This window comes from Gadus morhua, chromosome 17 (assembly GCF_902167405.1).
Source record: "Gadus morhua chromosome 17, gadMor3.0, whole genome shotgun sequence".
Lineage (NCBI taxonomy): Eukaryota > Metazoa > Chordata > Actinopteri > Gadiformes > Gadidae > Gadus > Gadus morhua.
This window is the reverse complement of record NC_044064.1, coordinates 21,153,523-21,170,173: the sequence shown is the minus strand read 5'-3', so window position 1 is coordinate 21,170,173 and position 16,651 is coordinate 21,153,523. Positions and strand designations below refer to the sequence as shown.

At 41.1% G+C, this 16,651-nt stretch overlaps 1 protein-coding gene across 3 annotated transcripts; it reads right to left on the bottom strand.

Moving 5' to 3' along the window:
- Nucleotides 1–721: 721 nt before the first annotated feature.
- On the bottom strand, nucleotides 722–8,531 carry LOC115529175 (uncharacterized). Of its 3 annotated transcripts, XR_003973476.1 has the most exons (10): nucleotides 5,725–8,531; nucleotides 5,382–5,516; nucleotides 4,568–4,702; nucleotides 3,438–3,506; nucleotides 2,968–3,062; nucleotides 2,656–2,779; nucleotides 2,445–2,565; nucleotides 2,129–2,246; nucleotides 1,790–1,863; nucleotides 722–920 (listed from the first exon to the last, which is right to left on the bottom strand). XR_003973476.1 is itself a non-coding variant. In XM_030337718.1 (9 exons), exons 1-9 carry the CDS (start codon nucleotides 8,140–8,142, stop codon nucleotides 810–812), a joined length of 3,279 nt encoding a protein of 1,092 aa, XP_030193578.1. In that variant the 5' UTR covers nucleotides 8,143–8,524; the 3' UTR covers nucleotides 722–809. The 3 variants fall into 3 exon arrangements, 2 of the variants coding, with proteins under 2 accessions (XP_030193578.1, XP_030193579.1); XM_030337718.1 differs by lacking the exon at nucleotides 2,445–2,565 and having other exon boundaries at nucleotides 5,725–8,524; XM_030337719.1 differs by lacking the exon at nucleotides 2,445–2,565 and having other exon boundaries at nucleotides 5,382–8,522.
- Nucleotides 8,532–16,651: the final 8,120 nt, after the last annotated feature.

Sequence of the window (16,651 nt, the reverse complement as noted above, 5' to 3'; positions counted from 1 at the left end):
TGGGACCCAGAGGCCCCAGACCAATGTGGACCTGTCCTACAATATGGTAATAACAACACACACCTCACTAAAAATTAATATTTTGCACCTCCAATTTTATTTGAATATTTTAAGAATCCCATTAGTTTCCTATGGGAAATTGCTTTTTGCTCAATAGCTTCCGAGTTATGGGACCCAGAGGCCCCAGACCAATGTGGACCTGTCCTACAATATGGTAATAACAACACACACCTCCTTAAAAATTAATATTTTGCACCTCCAATTTTCTTTAAATATTTTAAGAATTCCATTCATGATATACTAATCAAACACACCTTCATTTGTTTTCCCACTTCATTATGTGAACTTGCAAATTATATTTTAACTTCAGACCTTTCTGTAATATTTCCTTCTTGCAATCCATGGCAATGAATCAGACTATGCACAGTATTGGTGTAAAGCGTTTCTCAATCAACGCAGCTGTTGTGTTTTATACACTGACTCAACAGAATCTTTTGGTAATCAGGCATTGATCTTCAGTCCTTACGGTATAGCCTAGGGTTAAAGTAAGTGGAAGGGATCCAATATCAAAGTGTATATGGCTGTAACCAGAGAGAATAGATGAAATGGAAATGTGTGTGTGTGTGTGTGTGTGTGTGTGTGTGTGTGTGTGTGTGTGTGTGTGTGTGTGTGTGTGTGTGTGTGTGTGTCTCCCCTCCCCATTCATGCTTTCCACATCTTCTGATGTTAACACGCCTTTTACGTTTTTTTTAATCACATTTCTAAACAAAACCTGGCACTTGGACGAGGCACAATTTTCCTCAACCTTGTCATCGGCATAAAACACACAGCCATTGCCTTTTCTTGAGTTCCTTTAACTTATTTTGGTCCATGTTCAAGCAAAGGTTATGGAACCACCGGTCACAATTATCACACTGGATCTGTTGAATTGAAAAAACAATTAATGATTCATTCATGTACATGACTTTGTCACTTGGTAGGACACTTAGGCTTAAGTGGTATGTCACCAGCATTGGGGAAGTTACTTCATTACGTTACTTGTGTGGAGTAATGCCTTATGTCACTTGTTACTTTTGCGTTACCTGACCCTCCAGGTGAATTTAATTGAGCTGAAATGTCCTTACGGGGCAATTTGGTTTCAAAACAGGTAAATAATAATAATAGTGATAATAATAATTTCCATTTATATAGCTCCCTTCTCAAACCCAAGGTCACTTCACATAGTGGAAATGAAAATACAACCACAAACAAACAACAATACAAAAAAAGAGAAAAACTAAACTAAACAAAGGGAGCCTCTAGTCTAGAGGATAGAGCTATGTGTTTGGAGTGGGAGAGAAGTTAAACAGAAAGGTCTTGAGATGAGCTTTGAAGAAAGGAAGAGAAGGACAGTTATGCCGCGATCCAGTTGTATGGAACTGGCCGTACGAGTCGTAAGGTGTAGGCCTAGGCTACATCTCCCAGCTGTCTTGCGGCATTTCACGGAGGCACGCCCCCTTTTGGTCATAATATCAACATTGCCTCTCGTTGTTCTGAGGATAGACCGAGTAGAACAAACCCTGTTTTTGTTTGTTAGACTCAGGTCACCAAACCAGCAGATTATAGCAAAGGTTAAGTTTGAATCAAAGAAAGTTTTCTGTGAACATTGAACCCCTTCAACTTTCTTGGCCTTTTTACATATTGCTATCAAAATTGAATTATCTTTGTTAATTAACTTTGTTACTAGTTACTACCAACACTGTATGTCACATTACGTTACAAAATGTATGTGCTGCTCACAACAACTCACCCAGTCTGTAACGGGAGGTGCTTGTCCAGGGGGCTTGTCAGCTCCACACATCGAACAAGTCTCCTCATCAAAGACTGAAATAAAGTGTATTTGCATGACATATTTAGGGCCCAATTTTGGGGATTTTATCGGCAAATGGTATGTGCCTTTTTTTAAACCCGCAAGAGGTAATCGGTGGAGACTCTGATATGGGCAAGGCCTGTGGCTAAGGGAAATTGCATTCGCCAATCACATTCACCAATTCTGTTACCATATCATTCTCAAAATTGGGCCCTTAATCAGAATATATTTGGAATGCCTTTAAGTTATTCAAAAAAAGATGTATACTGCATTGTATACCTGATGATTCAAGGACTTGGAGAGCCATATCTCTCCTCGCCTCTTCCATGGCTCTCCTTTTTGTTGAGAAGTTCATTTTGGGGAACTCAGGGAAGGCTTCCATCACTGCTCTGGCCATCTGAATTAACAACATTAAAGTGATTGTCTTTCTCTTTTAATAGAAAACTAAACCATTTGTCAACACATGCTTGGTGGGGAGGTTTTAGAATCACTGCTGCCAGCTTCTAAATGGTTGCCTATGGGCATTCATGGTTCGTAAATGCCCATAGGCAGCCATTCTGAAGCAGGCAGGGGCGATTCTAAATGAGCCAAATACCCAGAGACAGGACCAAACGTCAACATTTCAGTGTCAACCATTCTATTTCATCCTAGCCAACCGAGAAAGGGGGCTCAAAGTACACAATAGTGAACTTATCCTTTGAAATCATCTTGTATATCTGTGGAAACACCCAAATGTAAGCTTATCTCCATCATCACAAAAATTAAAGAAACATCATGTTTCCTCTATGCTACATATATCAACTTACTTCAACAACAATGACACCACAGCTGCAACCATCCATTTGCACTGGGTGGGGCATCACTCCTCCTTTCCACTTCACATCCACCCAGTCAGTTTTCCCCTGATGTTTTCTAATCTTCAAGTATTCCCTGAAGAAATGTGATACTTTTCTTTAAGTGCTACCAAAACATTTTCCATCCACAGATACAATTTAGCAAAGTTTGTATTCAATTATAAGGTATATGGAAATATCTTCAAAACACCACAGCTGCCATTGTAGAATAAAAGTAAACATGATTGACATTTTAATGTTTAGAATCCTAGCTTGAATATTTACTGTAGTCTCTGAGCCGCATGGGTAGAGTCCTCAAGCTCAGAGGATGCTGGTGAGGGATCCATTTGGTACACAGTACCAGACTTTGCATGAATGTACTGAGAAAAAAGAGAGGGTATTCTTTAACTAGAGATGCAATTCCCAGAAATAGCAGGGAGAGTGCATGCAAAGCAAGAAAAAAGGTGATGGGTCAAAGTAAACTTAGAATCAAAGTTTCCCTATGCCAATTTCACAGTCGCCAAATGAGTTGAGTGGATGAAATAATAAGCCAAGTACAGTTTCGGAAAAATACTGTATTGAGAAGTTGATGAGTATCCATCGCTGCATGTGGCGATCGATACACATGCAAACCAAATTTACCCAAGGGTATGAATAAAGCAACCTTGACCATGACCTTGATACTCGCCGCAATACTTTATTTCACTATGTGAAAACCCACATTTGAATGAATGAATATTAATGAATCAACATACCAGCATGTTCCAGTGATTTTTGTTCACGTGGACAAATGACAGGATTCCGTCAAAGTTATCGAAGTTTACCTACAGCATGAAAAAAACAATGTTTCAGGATGATTTTATGAACATGTTAGTTAGCTGTCCACCTATGATAAGTATAGTTAAGCAATAGATCACGACAGGCTGTGGCAGGCTGTGGCTGCGCGTCGGTCCGAACAACGCCCCTTAACAGTGGTATAATGAGCACATACTACTGACTGAAGTGATCTATAAAAAAACAAACAAGAAAGTCAAAGTAGCTGTTTTATTAAAGAATACAAAAAAGTAGTCCCTCCTGGCTGCCTTCAAAATGCACGACGGTCGCTATGCAACACACTTTAGCGTCCCTCCGAGAGAAGGCTCCGCTAGAGCGGTACGCCGGCAATTTATCCTATGGAGCAGTTCACTCGCCATGTGCCTAAGCTTTCGTTAGTCTCTCCATCGCCTTGCTCACTCCCGGAGTAACAACATTTACACCCTCTCCATCATTCAACATATTTTTTACTTTGTAACTGTTTCTACTTCCAGGCGCGGAGTGATATGCAAACTTTCACAAAATGATTGGGCGTCATAGCAGTTATGTATACGCTTATTATACAACAGTTAGGAACCAATCAGATCGCTGGATTCAAGCCACCCGTTGTATAATATAGTATATATAACAGCACAATATGTGTTGCAGAAAGGAAATGAGTGTGCAATAACACTTAAAGCGCACTTATCCTTTACGACATCTAAATGACACATCAAAATGGTACCACTTTACTTGAGGTCTAAAAAATGTATTCATTATACTGTAATAGTGGTTTCATGAAAGCCAGTTCTGTGACATATCCTGTCACACAATTATCTAACCAAGTGCTAGAGTTTGTCTGTAACCTTGCTCATCTAATTGTAATAATGATTATGTCATCATGTCAAAAAGAGGTGGATTTTCTGTGTATGTTAAGTTTTCATGACGAAGTTCATGACAAGAGTCATGTCACTCTTATGTAGATACCTTCAAATAAAGTGTTACCTTCTCATCACAGTTATTTCATGCACTGTAGTAATTACCCATCACGCAACATACCGTAAAATGCACAAACATACACTGAACATATTACCTTAGGTAAAGTGTGGCGACGTGTAGTAGCTCTGTCACCAAATAAAAGTACACCTGCGGTGTAATAATCCATTAGGTAAATGGTGTCCACCACGTTGTACGTGAAGGCACTGAGATGCAGCAATCCCTGAATTATCTGATAAACACAAAATAATGTTTGATTAGCATCAGCACACAGCATCACCATATGAACACAAACTAGTTTCTTTGGCCATTGAAATTAATAACGAAGTTATGGCCTACTGTTGGCTTATCATGAGATCACCACTCACTCAGAGGGGGGTGGCTTCATCTCAGTGGTTTTCCATGTACAACAGAAAGAAAGACAGGTAATAACAAAGAGGGATAGTATGTCTGTCTATCTGCCTGCCTGTCTGTGTGTGTGTGTGTGCGTGTTGTGATATCCTTAAGTGCCAAGGTATCACCACAGTTTTAATGTACTTCAACTGATGTCTTTATTCCAACTGTGGACAAACGCAGACAACAAGCTCGTGGCTAAACTTCTTGCTCTGCCTATTGTTCTGTACTAGCTTGTTCCTTAGCTCCAGAACGTTAGCCCCCTTTATAGGATATATTAATGCTTGCATGTTAATGCTTTTTCACATTGACATTATTACGTGTGTGTGTGTGTGTGTGTGTGTGTGTGTGTGTGTGTGTGTGTGTGTGTGTGTGTGTGTGTGTGTGTGTGTGTGTGTGTGTGTGTGTGTGTGTGAGTTAATGGAGGTCTTCAGTCCTCCAAATACATCAGTTTGAAGGACTACAAATTGAAAGACAGATAGACTAGCAGTGAGAGGAAGAGCTTTTAATACGCCTACCTCTCCTGTCAACCACAGGTGGGGTCGTAGACACCGTAGATCAGTGTGGTGGATGAAGAGGCTCCGACCCTTCACTTGGGATGGCAGGGTTGCAACAATTATCTCTGTTCCCCTCTTTTTCCACAGCAAGTTTAACTGAAAGTCAGAATTAACATTGAAATCCATGTAGCAATTAAGGTCTATGATCTATGGTTTAAGTGTACGATGTGAAATGTGAGGTTCTATTAATAATTATATTGCATCCTCATTGTCTCTACCTAGGGCAATGAGGAGGAAAAAAAACATTTTCATTTCATGTCCTTTATCTCACACCTGTCATTTAAAAAAACGTCACATTACTTACTTGTGCATCTTCAACCCGTTGATTCTGCTCCACTTTTATGATCTTCTTGCTTTTGGTCTTGGTCTTGGGGTTTGGAATGTTTTTTGGAGGATTGAAATATTTTGACTTGCGCTTTGAACTGCCAGAAGAGGTGTCCCTCTTACACCATTGCTCTTCTGGGTCATCTTCCAGCTTAACAGAGCTTTGAAGGTTTCTCTGAAGTACATCAATTGGCAGGCTTTGTTGAATCACATGTTCAACATACCTCCCCTGCACTGAGGCAAACATTTTAGAGACAAACTCTGCAGGTCTGAGGTATTTTCTTTTGCACAGAATGCTGTGTTTCACCAACCTAAACCATAGTTCGACATGGCAGTTGGTTTCCCGTGTTTTGCACCCTGTTCCTCTTGTGATAGATCCTTTAGAGTGCCTCGATAGATCAGCGAGTAGTACACCACTCCACAAGGGAAAGATGCCCATGTATGTCTTAAGCAAGACATTTATTATACCTGGGCAGTGGTAGTTGTTGTTTTTGTCTGCTTCCTCATCAGACAGGACGTCACATGTGGCTTGCTCCCTTCTTAGGTCAAAAGCCTGCATGAAGGGGGACCTTGCGAGAATGCCATTGGAAGGGTCACTGGAATCACAGATCCTGCTCCCCTCTTGTGTTTCCTCAATATCCATGTGTTGACTCTGCAAAATGCAGCCATTCAGGTACCTTTCACTGGTATTGATTGAGTCTGTGTGCTGTTCTGCATCAAACAGCACACACATGTGGTAGAAAACCTCAAGTGCTTCTGGCAAGCTTGTACAGTTCAGCAGGTATGCAAAACTGTATGTTGCATACTCCTTTATGCCTCTGTCACTGGTTGTTCTCCCAAAGGCCTGGGAGACTGCCTTAAGTATATGTGCAGAGCACAAATGGAGCACAGTGAATTTTGGAATGACTTTGAGTTGTCCCGACACAATTTCGAATGCTCTGCAAAGGTATGCAGAGACATCCTCGTGGTTAAAAGAGATGAGCACACTGTTCATCAACGCCCAGCTGTAATCTGTCTCTATTTGTGCAATTTTTCTCCCGGTAATGTGGGACAGCCTCCTATTGAACTCCATAAGCCAGTGCGATATTGATGGAACACTATGGCTGTTAGTCACGAACTCCGCGACTGGCAAAGGCGGCTTGTCCTTGCCCATTCCAGGCAGAACCAGGGCATAATAGAGAACTCTTTTTGACTGATGGGGTACTTTCTGAACTACCCCACCTGTTGCATCGAGGTATAGGGTAGTGGGCATGGGTCCTCTCAAATGTTCAGCCAAAATTTGCAGGCCCGCATCAGTGTATAAGTGGGTTGCAAAAGGGTCAATCTGGAGGAGCTGCAGATAGCCGTTCGATGATGCATGCCGAGTTTGCCGACCACTCTCTCTGATAATCCTCTGAGTGAGCATTAGCTCCAACAATTGGTCATTGTGAAGCCTTGCAACGCTTCTGATCTCGTAAGATATGATTTTTAACACGTCTTTTGTGAGGCTTCTGGTTATGTTACCAGCCATGATCTCCTCCACAGGTGTGTTTTTCAGCAATTCGTAATAGCAGTTGCTCACACCACTTTTTACTGCTTTTGCTATTTTTCCTCTCCTGAGGTATCTTGCAGGCCTACATTTTCTCTGAGACTTAAGGTGTTTGACTTCCCCAAACCGTGTCACCATGACAGTAATCTTTTTTGCGTTGTATTTTGGTGGGCCTTTCCTGGTGAAAGTGTAAACCGCCTCACAACCTTCAAACGTGCACTTGGCTGTGGCGCGGAGGTATGGTGATTTTTTTTTCCGGCTGTCACGTGTTCTAATATTTTGGTACTTAAAGGCCAATGTGCACGATGGGTTGCTTTTTCTAAATTCATTGTAGAATATATCGGTCCATGGGGGTCTCAGTTGTCTTTTTCCCTTTTCCGGCTTTATTTTTATCCAATTTTTTCTTGCGACCTTAAATTTGAATTCTTTTGGACCGACTACGCACGTCCTGTACGTGTCCTCTTTATCATTTTTTTTTGTGTGCTCTTCTCCCTTTGTCTCCGAAATTTGTTCTTCTTCATTGTCACTTTCTGTGAGTTCTTGAACTGTTGGTGATGGTTGATTTGTAATTTTGAAATCTCCTTCATTTGTGTCATCACTTTCTTCTCCAGAGTAAACAGCTGTTTTTACTTTTCTCCTTCTTGTCATTGTCGCTGAAAGTTGTTCTTCACTGTCACTTTCGGTGAGTTCTTCAACTGTTGGTGATGGTTGAATTGTAATTTTGAAATCTCCTTCATTTGTGTCATCACTTTCATCTCCAGAGTAAACAGCTGTTTTTACTTTTCTCCTTCTTGTCATTGTCGCTGAAAGTTGTTCTTCACTGTCACTTTCGGTGAGTTCTTCAACTGTTGGTGGTGTTTGCGTTGTCATTTTGTCGTCCCCTTCATGTGTGTCATCATTTTCTTCACCAGACTCAACAACTGTTTTTGCCTTTCTCTGCTTTGTCTCCCTTGCCTCCGAACTTTCTTCATTTTCACTCTCATTTTCCTTGTTTCCGTCAACTGTCTCCCTCTCATTTTCCTCTCTCCCTTAATATAATAATATAATAGTAACGTTATTGATAAATATTAAAAGTTTCAATGTCAATAATCTACAAAAATACAAAAACAATATACAACAATATGTTAGTTTTCACCTACTACTGTAGGTGAAAACTAAATCCTGTTAGATACAGTAGCATCACGGTAAGCATCCCTTAACTATGAGGGGCCACCTGGGACAGAATTCATACTTGGTCTTACACACACTATTATAATCTTGCATATACACCACTATACTCATACACACACACTATTATACTCCTTTTACATGCATGTATGAGTGTATAGTCGTGTATGTGAGAGAGTATAGTAGTGTATTTGAGAGAGTATAGTAGTGTATGTGAGAGAGTATATTTGGGTATGTGAGAGAGAATAGTAATGTATGTGAGAGAGAATAGTAGTGTATGTTGTGTGTTTGAATGTGTATGTTTGAATGAAACGGACAGAGGTGGGACAAAGTCACTGTTTTGCAAGACCCAAGTAAGTCCCAAGTCTTAGTAGTCAAGTCCGAGTCGAGTCCCAAGTCAAGACAGGGAAAGGCAAGTCCAGTCCAAGTCAAAGTCACACCAAAGCAAGTCCAAGTCTAAGTCCCAAACTTTTCAAGTCTTGAACAAGTCTTGAAAAAACAACCATGTATTTTTCTTAATAATGTCATTATTAGACTATTGATCATAATTTCAACATATCACTTTGATGTACAGTGTCACAATGCTCTCGATTTTGTCGGCGGGGGGCGTATATTAACATGTGACTGCATACAAATGTGTCCATAGACATGGTGACTACTGTATGATAATAAGCATTATTGGCCCTTAACTCTAATATTCAGAAACAACACTTCCTCAAAAGGCTATTGGCTCAAGCAAGACCAGTAGAGGCATATACTTTTAAACGTTGCAAAAGTTGAAACATGCAAAAACATAATTATATATTCACGTGGCATTCAGTCCAATTTCTAAAATATATCTGTGGCATTCACTGACCAAGTGTTTCTTTCTGTTGTGTTCAATAGATTGAATTTTATCAATCCCCTGTAGGAGAATCTGAAGGGTCTACTTAACCACTCCCCCTACTCACTTCAACCAAAGCAAAGCGGACAGCACTGAGTATGGGAGGTGTAGCCTAACTGCTTTGTGAACAACCCAGAGAAACGCAATGCAAATTCAATGTGAACATGTATGAGGATTTAATAAAATCCCGGACGATTTTGATATTCCGCCACACATAAAGCGTCTCAAAGAGGGCATGTCCGGGCAAAAGAGGACGGCTGGTTACCCTATGTACGTGAAACCCATTTGATACCTACCTGTCCCAGTGTTAGGTAGCGGCGCAAATTGGTGGGCGCTATCCTGGTAATTTCTCTGCGTGAGAAATACGACGCCATGGGTTGAATTGCGTGTATCTCACGCCGAATGCGTGAGACTTGAGAGCCCATTTCTTATCAATAGTTATAATATGTTCATTGTTTCTGTCTTCAAATGGGATCCTTCTCTGTGCATTCATTATTAATGAGACTGTTCTGACCCCTTAGTTATGCTGCGTTCGCACCAAAAAATTATTTGTTCGTTTCCTCGCGTGGTCGAGTTTGAGAGAGGCTTCCTCTTGTGACCGCCAATTCATTCTAAACCCGTCTCTACGTGTTGTGGAAGTACCAGAGACGTCAGAAAAACCGAAGCAGTCGTTTAGGATTCATAATATCATCCGTTCTATAAAATATTCGAATCTAGAACACTCCGAGAGCTCTGGCAGGAGTCCAGGTCCTCTATATCTAAATAATATAAGATGATATAATATAATATATTAATATCTTTATAATATAATATTGTAGCGTCACAGGCTTTGGGAGATGGGGGCGGGCCTTAGCGCGCGGGGGGGGGGGGGGGGGGGGGGGGGGGGGGGGGGTTACCGGCGTTGTCGTGGTTACAAGACTTTGGGGAGAAAAAAGATCGTCCTGGCGGCCTTAAACTGACTCAACACCGCCGCCTGCTGTTGTGTAGTGTGAATCACAGGACATTTATTTGTCACGTGACTTTTGGCACTCATTTTCCGCCTTGCTGATCGCAAATGCAATCCGATTGTACTTTGTGTAAAACATACTGTATTTGTTTATGAAGCAAAATGCATTAGTTTGTGAATGATGTTTTGTATTTGCAAACCACACACTGGAAAAAGCCTTCTGTTGAACCAAGTAAAAAAAACATGGGTAATGGTTCACATCTATATTACATAACTTGAGCCAATGACAAATATATAGCTTGCCTCAAACAATATTTCCTATGTTCATAAAAACAAAACAATACAACTTGGCACCAAGTATAATTCTATTCTTTGAATGAAGTTAATACATTTAAATCGTATGTTAAATCCTAAACAAAAAAATATTGATTCACTCCAACAATTGGTTCTCATTTAAGAAATATCTATCAGAAATAATTTGGTTTATCCAATCAAAAAGATTACAATTTTATCAAACAATTGTTTCTCATTATTGTATACATCATCATCATCATTTATTCCCGCTCGGCTCTCGCCGCTTCATGGCCTTGAGGCGGTTCTGTCTGGATTCGACATCACATCGCGACATCAGTCAGGGTTAGGTGCTTTGCCAAAGACACCTCGATACACTGCTTGGTGAAGCCGGGGATTGAACCAACAACCTTCAGATTACCAGCCAACCCGCTCTACCACCTGAGCTACTGCCGCCAATGAGTCATCGTCACTCTGGTCAAGGGTAGTGGTTTCACCTCAAAAAGTCGCCAAAAGTCACCAATAGCAGCTGAAAAAGAAGCTAGATTTGTCGCTTGTCGCTGTTTTGAAAAAAAGTCGCCAAAGGGGTCTGAAAAGTAGCTAAATATAGCGACAAAATCGCTAAGTTGGCAACACTGCGGTTTGGTCCAGTAGTCGTAAGCGTCTTTGTATTTAATGCGCATGCGCAGGCTTGTACGTAACCTTGACATTTTACATTTGTCAAAATAGATATTTCTTAATTGAACTCCTAACTAAAAATATCTATATTTCACAGTATTTTGAAATAAAAAAAAGTTATTTTAAAAATAAAACAAAAAATGTTTATTTGAATTGAATTACAAAATAATAATCAGATGAAGTGCGGCATAAAACCCTTTTTCCAGTGCACTGAGCGTGTGTGTGATTCATTTTGTGTGAGTAAAACACGTTTTGTGTGCGTGTGAATCGTTATGCGTGAGCAAAACACGTTTTGCGTGTGTGCGGGGTTTTGGCATGAATCTAACTCCATACTATGCGACTTTCCTTGATAGGCGCCATGCCTATAGATCAGGTTGAATCTGGAATAATGTTCTCGTTCTTTTACTAGTTTGCGCGCGAGAGGCTGTTTTGCGCGCGCAGAGGTAATTTGCGCGCGCGCAGAGATCATTTGCGCGCTCGCAGTTAATATCTACGCGTATGGAATAATATAATACGCCCGAATGCATCTGTTATCACATTAGTGAATTATGACACTAATGTGTCGCCATACAAAACCCCCTGAAACAACTTCAGTCTCACATTCTTATGCCACCATACAACAGTGCAAGCAGGCCAATGGCAACCAAGCGCGCGGTCCTTCCTCCCTCACTGCAAAAACGACCAGCCTCAACTGGTATAGCCTACACGTGTGTGTGTGCGTGTGTGTGTGTGTGTGTGTGTGTGTGTGTGTGTGTGTGTGTGTGTGTGTGTGTGTGTGTGTGTGTGTGTGTGTGTGTGTGTGTGTATACTGGTGTTTATGCGAAATTATAGTCCTTTTTCCATCAAAAAGATAATGCGCTTTAAAATGATGCTCATCAAAAGTTAGTGCGACATATGTGATGGAAAAAGGGTTATATCGCTCTAACGCCGATTTTGTCGCACTAAGTTAATTCGCTCTGCAGAGGTGGTTTTGGGAAAGTTCTAGCGACATAAAAGTAATGGAAAACGGCTGAAGCGATATATAAAATGTCGCGCATACGCATTGACAACGGAAAATCATCTAGCGGGTCAGAAAAATGCGCTTCAACACGAGGCATTGTGACACCATTTTAATTCGCTATAATCATTCTGTCGATGGAAAACCGTTTAGCCGCTTCTTATGTCGCTACAAATTAATTCGCTTTAAGAGTTAATTCGCTTGAAAATCTGATGGAAAAAGGACTTGTGTGTGTAAGACCAAGTATGTGTGTATAACGACAGTGTGTAAGACCAAGTATGAATTCTGTCCCAGGCGGCCCCTCATGCTTAACAGCCTTTCTTATGGTCTTGGACAGTTAAAATTCTACCTACAACATAAACTGTATTAGGGAGCGTACCTTTTTGCAGCACTTCAGTGCGGACTCCTTGTCTGTCCTGCTGCCAAATAACCTTCAACCACTTCTGGAGGTTTTCCTTGTCTTTTTTAAATAAAGCAAGTGTGACAGAGGACCACTGATCTGTATTGACATTAACTTTGTGAGAAATTAAAGATTTTACAATATTTTCTCTTCCTCCTGCTTCTTTCCAGAGGTCTTTATTTTTGCTAGTCTTTCCACTCTTGAAGCGCCCCATCATTGATATCGTCTTCCATGTCCTCTTCAATGTGCTCTAACGATTTCTTCGTGTAGCCTGAATTTGGTCCCGAGCTCAAGGATGCCACCTACTGGATCTAAGGATTTCAGTCAACCAAATCTGGCTCCTCCCGCGCAATAAACATCCCGCTTTGAACGGTGAACTATTTAAGCCTAGCAGCTATAAAAAGCTATAAAAAAAATAAAAACTACAAAATGACTCTATTAATGCAGGCTATGTGGAAAATGCGCCGACTTTGGCTCAGCCTGGCTCCGCCTCTTCCGCTACGTAGCGAAGATTGCTGCCGTTGAGTACGGGGAGTGTACTTCGATCCACACTTCACGATTAGCCCGTTTTGAGTACGGCATCCGGGTCCTTGAAGTATACTTATTTTCGCCGGATCAGAATTGGAACGTACTCAAATTTTGGCTAGTAAGTACGGACAGTACGGGTATTGAAACACGTTTTTTTCTTTGGATTTTTGGCTTATTCCCAGAGAGTCACAATTTTCACAGAGTAACCCCAAGATGAACCCTGGTTTAAAGTCTAAAAGACAAGTTTGTATCACTTGTCAACTGATTTAGACACATTTCTAGCAACGGCTTGTTGCCAATGCGTTTCAATGGTGCATTTGATGATGCTGTGTAAGCCTTTCCTGTTATAATAATAATAATGATACATTTTATTTAGAGGCACCTTTCAAGACACCCAAGGTCACCGGTTACAGAGCATATAGTCATCATAAATCGTTTAAAAAAACAAGACATTGTGGAAAAAATAAATTAAAACAAAAACAAGACAAAACAAAACAAACAAAGAATCAAAACAGTGATCAGTTAGACGTTGTGTGCGAGTTTGAACAGGTGAGTTTTGAGTTGTGAGTTGAAGGTTGTAATGGTGTCTGACCGTTTTATGTGTGGGGGGAGGGAGTTCCAGAGCCTGGGTGCTGAACAGCTGAATGACCGGGCACCCATTGTAGTGAGTTGTGATGTGGGGATACATAGTAGTCCAGCAGAGGTTGAGCAGAGGGAGAGTGAGGGAGTGTATTCTTGGAGGAGGTCGCAGAGGTAACTGGGGGCTAGGTTGTGGAGAGCTTTGTAGGTGAGGAGTAGGGTTTTGTATTGGATGCGGTAGTGTACTGGGAGCCAGTGAAGTTGGATGAGGACAGGGGTGATGTGGTCAGATGATTTGGTGCTGGTGATGATCAGGGCGGCTGAGTTCTGAATGGTCTGCAGTCTGTTGATGAGTTTGGTGGGGAGTCCGGTGAGGAGGGCGTTGCAGTAGTCTATGCGTGATGTGACAAATGAGTGAATTAGGATTTCAGTGCTGGATTGGGTCAGTGATGGGCGGAGTCTCGCGATGTTGCGGAGGTGGAAGAATGCAGTCCGGGTGATGTTGTGAATATGGGGTGCGAATGAGAGGGTGTTGTCCAGGATGACGCCGAGGCTCTTGACTTTGGAGGAGAAGGGTACTGGGAATCCATCGATGATCATGAGTGGAGCTGGGGTGTGTTGTGATTTAGTGAGGGTGGATTTGGATCCGATGAGCAGGGCCTCGGTCTTGTTTCCATTGAGTTTCAGGAAGTTTCTGCTCAACCAGCTCCGGATCTCTTCCAGGCACGTGATGAGGGAGGTGGGCTTGCGTGTCCTATAGCTTACTTGTTAATGTCCTCGACTCAGTCACCTATTGCATCACTTCCTTTAGGGCTTAGGCCTCCTAATTGATCATTGTAGTATATTTGAATGCCCTCTTTCATATATATGACACCACCACCACTGGGACGTGGCAACAATTCCCCATATCCATATGGGGAGGGGGGTGGGTGCTTGTGGACAGTATGGGTGTACACTAGACCTAAATAGGAAGCACACTCAAGAGGAAGAATGGCCTCTCACACATATTCAATTAATTGTTTCAAATAACCCTGCCTCGATATATAAATGTTTTGCTTTAAAAAATAGGTTACAGGCTGTCACTATAAAATGTATCCATGCGTGTCTCTGAGTGACGTAACAAGCCACCAGACAGCGATTAAAAATACCCGAGTTAAGTTCATTAAAAAAAGTCACTTATTAATTATGTCTAAACTGCGGAGAATAGATACATATTCCAAGGTGCCTTTCGAAGGAAACCTTGGAATATCTGTCTATTTCCTAACCAGCGGACCCTATGACAAAAACAACATAATTGACGGCAGCTCCGTTGCCGCCCACGTGGTAGACCATAGCTTTTATTCAATTGTCGTTATAACAAGATCTGTATCCGACCATTGACCATCGACTCGTAAATTCTATGAATTTAATTCATATTGACGTATGGCGATGGACCGTATGGCACTGTATCCCTTAAATCCCATTTTGAATTTAATAGACCATTCTCGTTGCTTCGAGGAAGTCTGGTGGTCTCCGTATATAATAAATAAATATATAAACATATTTATTTATTTATTCCAGCTCTTCTCAATGCTGCGGAACGCTCACTAAAATGTTTACGTAAACAATTTTAATGGTGTAACGATACATAAATATCTTACCCACCCAGAATAAAAAGTATTTCCGCCATTTTCACAGAAAAATATCCAAAAAAACATCCAATAGGAAAGATGCTCACAGCGTCTATTGGAGACGTAGTCGGGTTAATACAGGAGTGAATCGGCTGCTGGAGCACCCCATTTCCGTCTGCAGACTACGCCGAAGGGTACCTTTCCCGTCAGCCACCGACGTTCAAGTGCCTTGGCCAACAGTCGGTATTTGATGTTCTCGGAGTCAGACTGTGTTGGTCTGCATTGGTCTGGGGTTTCTGGGTCCCATAACTCGGAAGCTATTGAGCAAAAAGCCGTTTTCCTTAGGAAATGAATGGGATTCTTAAAATATTTAAATAAAATAGGAGGAGCAAAATATTAATTTTTAGTGAGGTGTGTGTTGTTAGTACCACATAGTAGAACATGTCTAAATTGGTCTGGGGCCTCTGGGTCCCATAACTCGGAAGCTATTGAGCAAAAAGCAATTTCCCATTGGAAATGAATGGGATTCTTAAAATATTTAAATAAAATAGGAGGAGCAAAATATTAATTTTTAGTGAGGTGTGTGTTGTTAGTACCACTTAGTAGGACAGGTCAACATTGGTCTGGGGCCTCTGGGTCCTATAACTCGGAAGCTATTGAGCAAAAAGCAATTTCCCATAGGAAATTAATGGGATTCTTAAAATATTTAAATAAAATAGGAGGAGCAAAATATTATTTTTTAGTGAGGTGTGTGTTGTTAGTACCACATAGTAGGACAGGTCAACATTGGTCTGGGGCCTCTGGGTCCTATAACTCGGAAGCTATTGAGCAAAAAGCCGTTTTCCATAGGAAATGAATGGGATTCTTAAAATATTCAAATAAAATTGGAGGTGCAAAATATTAATTTTTAGTGAGGTGTGTGTTGTTAGTACCACATAGTAGGACAGGTCAACATTGGTCTGGGGCCACTGGCTCCTATAACTCGGAAGCTATTGAGCAAAAAGCCGTTTTCCATAGGAAATGAATGGGATTTTTAAAAAATTCAAATAAAATTGGAGGTGCAAAATATTAATTTTTAGTGAGGTGTGTGTTGTAAGTACCACATATTAGGACAGGTCAACATTGGTCTGGGGCCTCTGAGTCCTATAACTCGGAAGCTATTGAGCAAAAAGCAATTTCCCATAGGAAATGAATGGGATTCTTAAAATATTCAAATAAAATTGGAGGTGCAAAATATTAATTTTTAGTGAGGTGTGTGTTGTTAGTACCACTTAGTAGGACAGGTCAACATTGGTCTGGG

Excerpts from the sequence above, each read along its gene's own strand:
- LOC115529175 (XM_030337718.1), bottom strand. The coding sequence starts at position 8,142 with ATGACAACGCAAACACCACCAACAGTTGAAGAACTCACCGAAAGTGAC. Across the intron at positions 3,507-4,567 it reads GTCGCCACACTTTACCTAAG|GTAAACTTCGATAACTTTGA; the intron begins GTAATATGTTCA and ends TTCATGCTGTAG. Across the intron at positions 3,063-3,437 it reads AAAATCACTGGAACATGCTG|TACATTCATGCAAAGTCTGG; the intron begins GTATGTTGATTC and ends CTTTTTTCTCAG.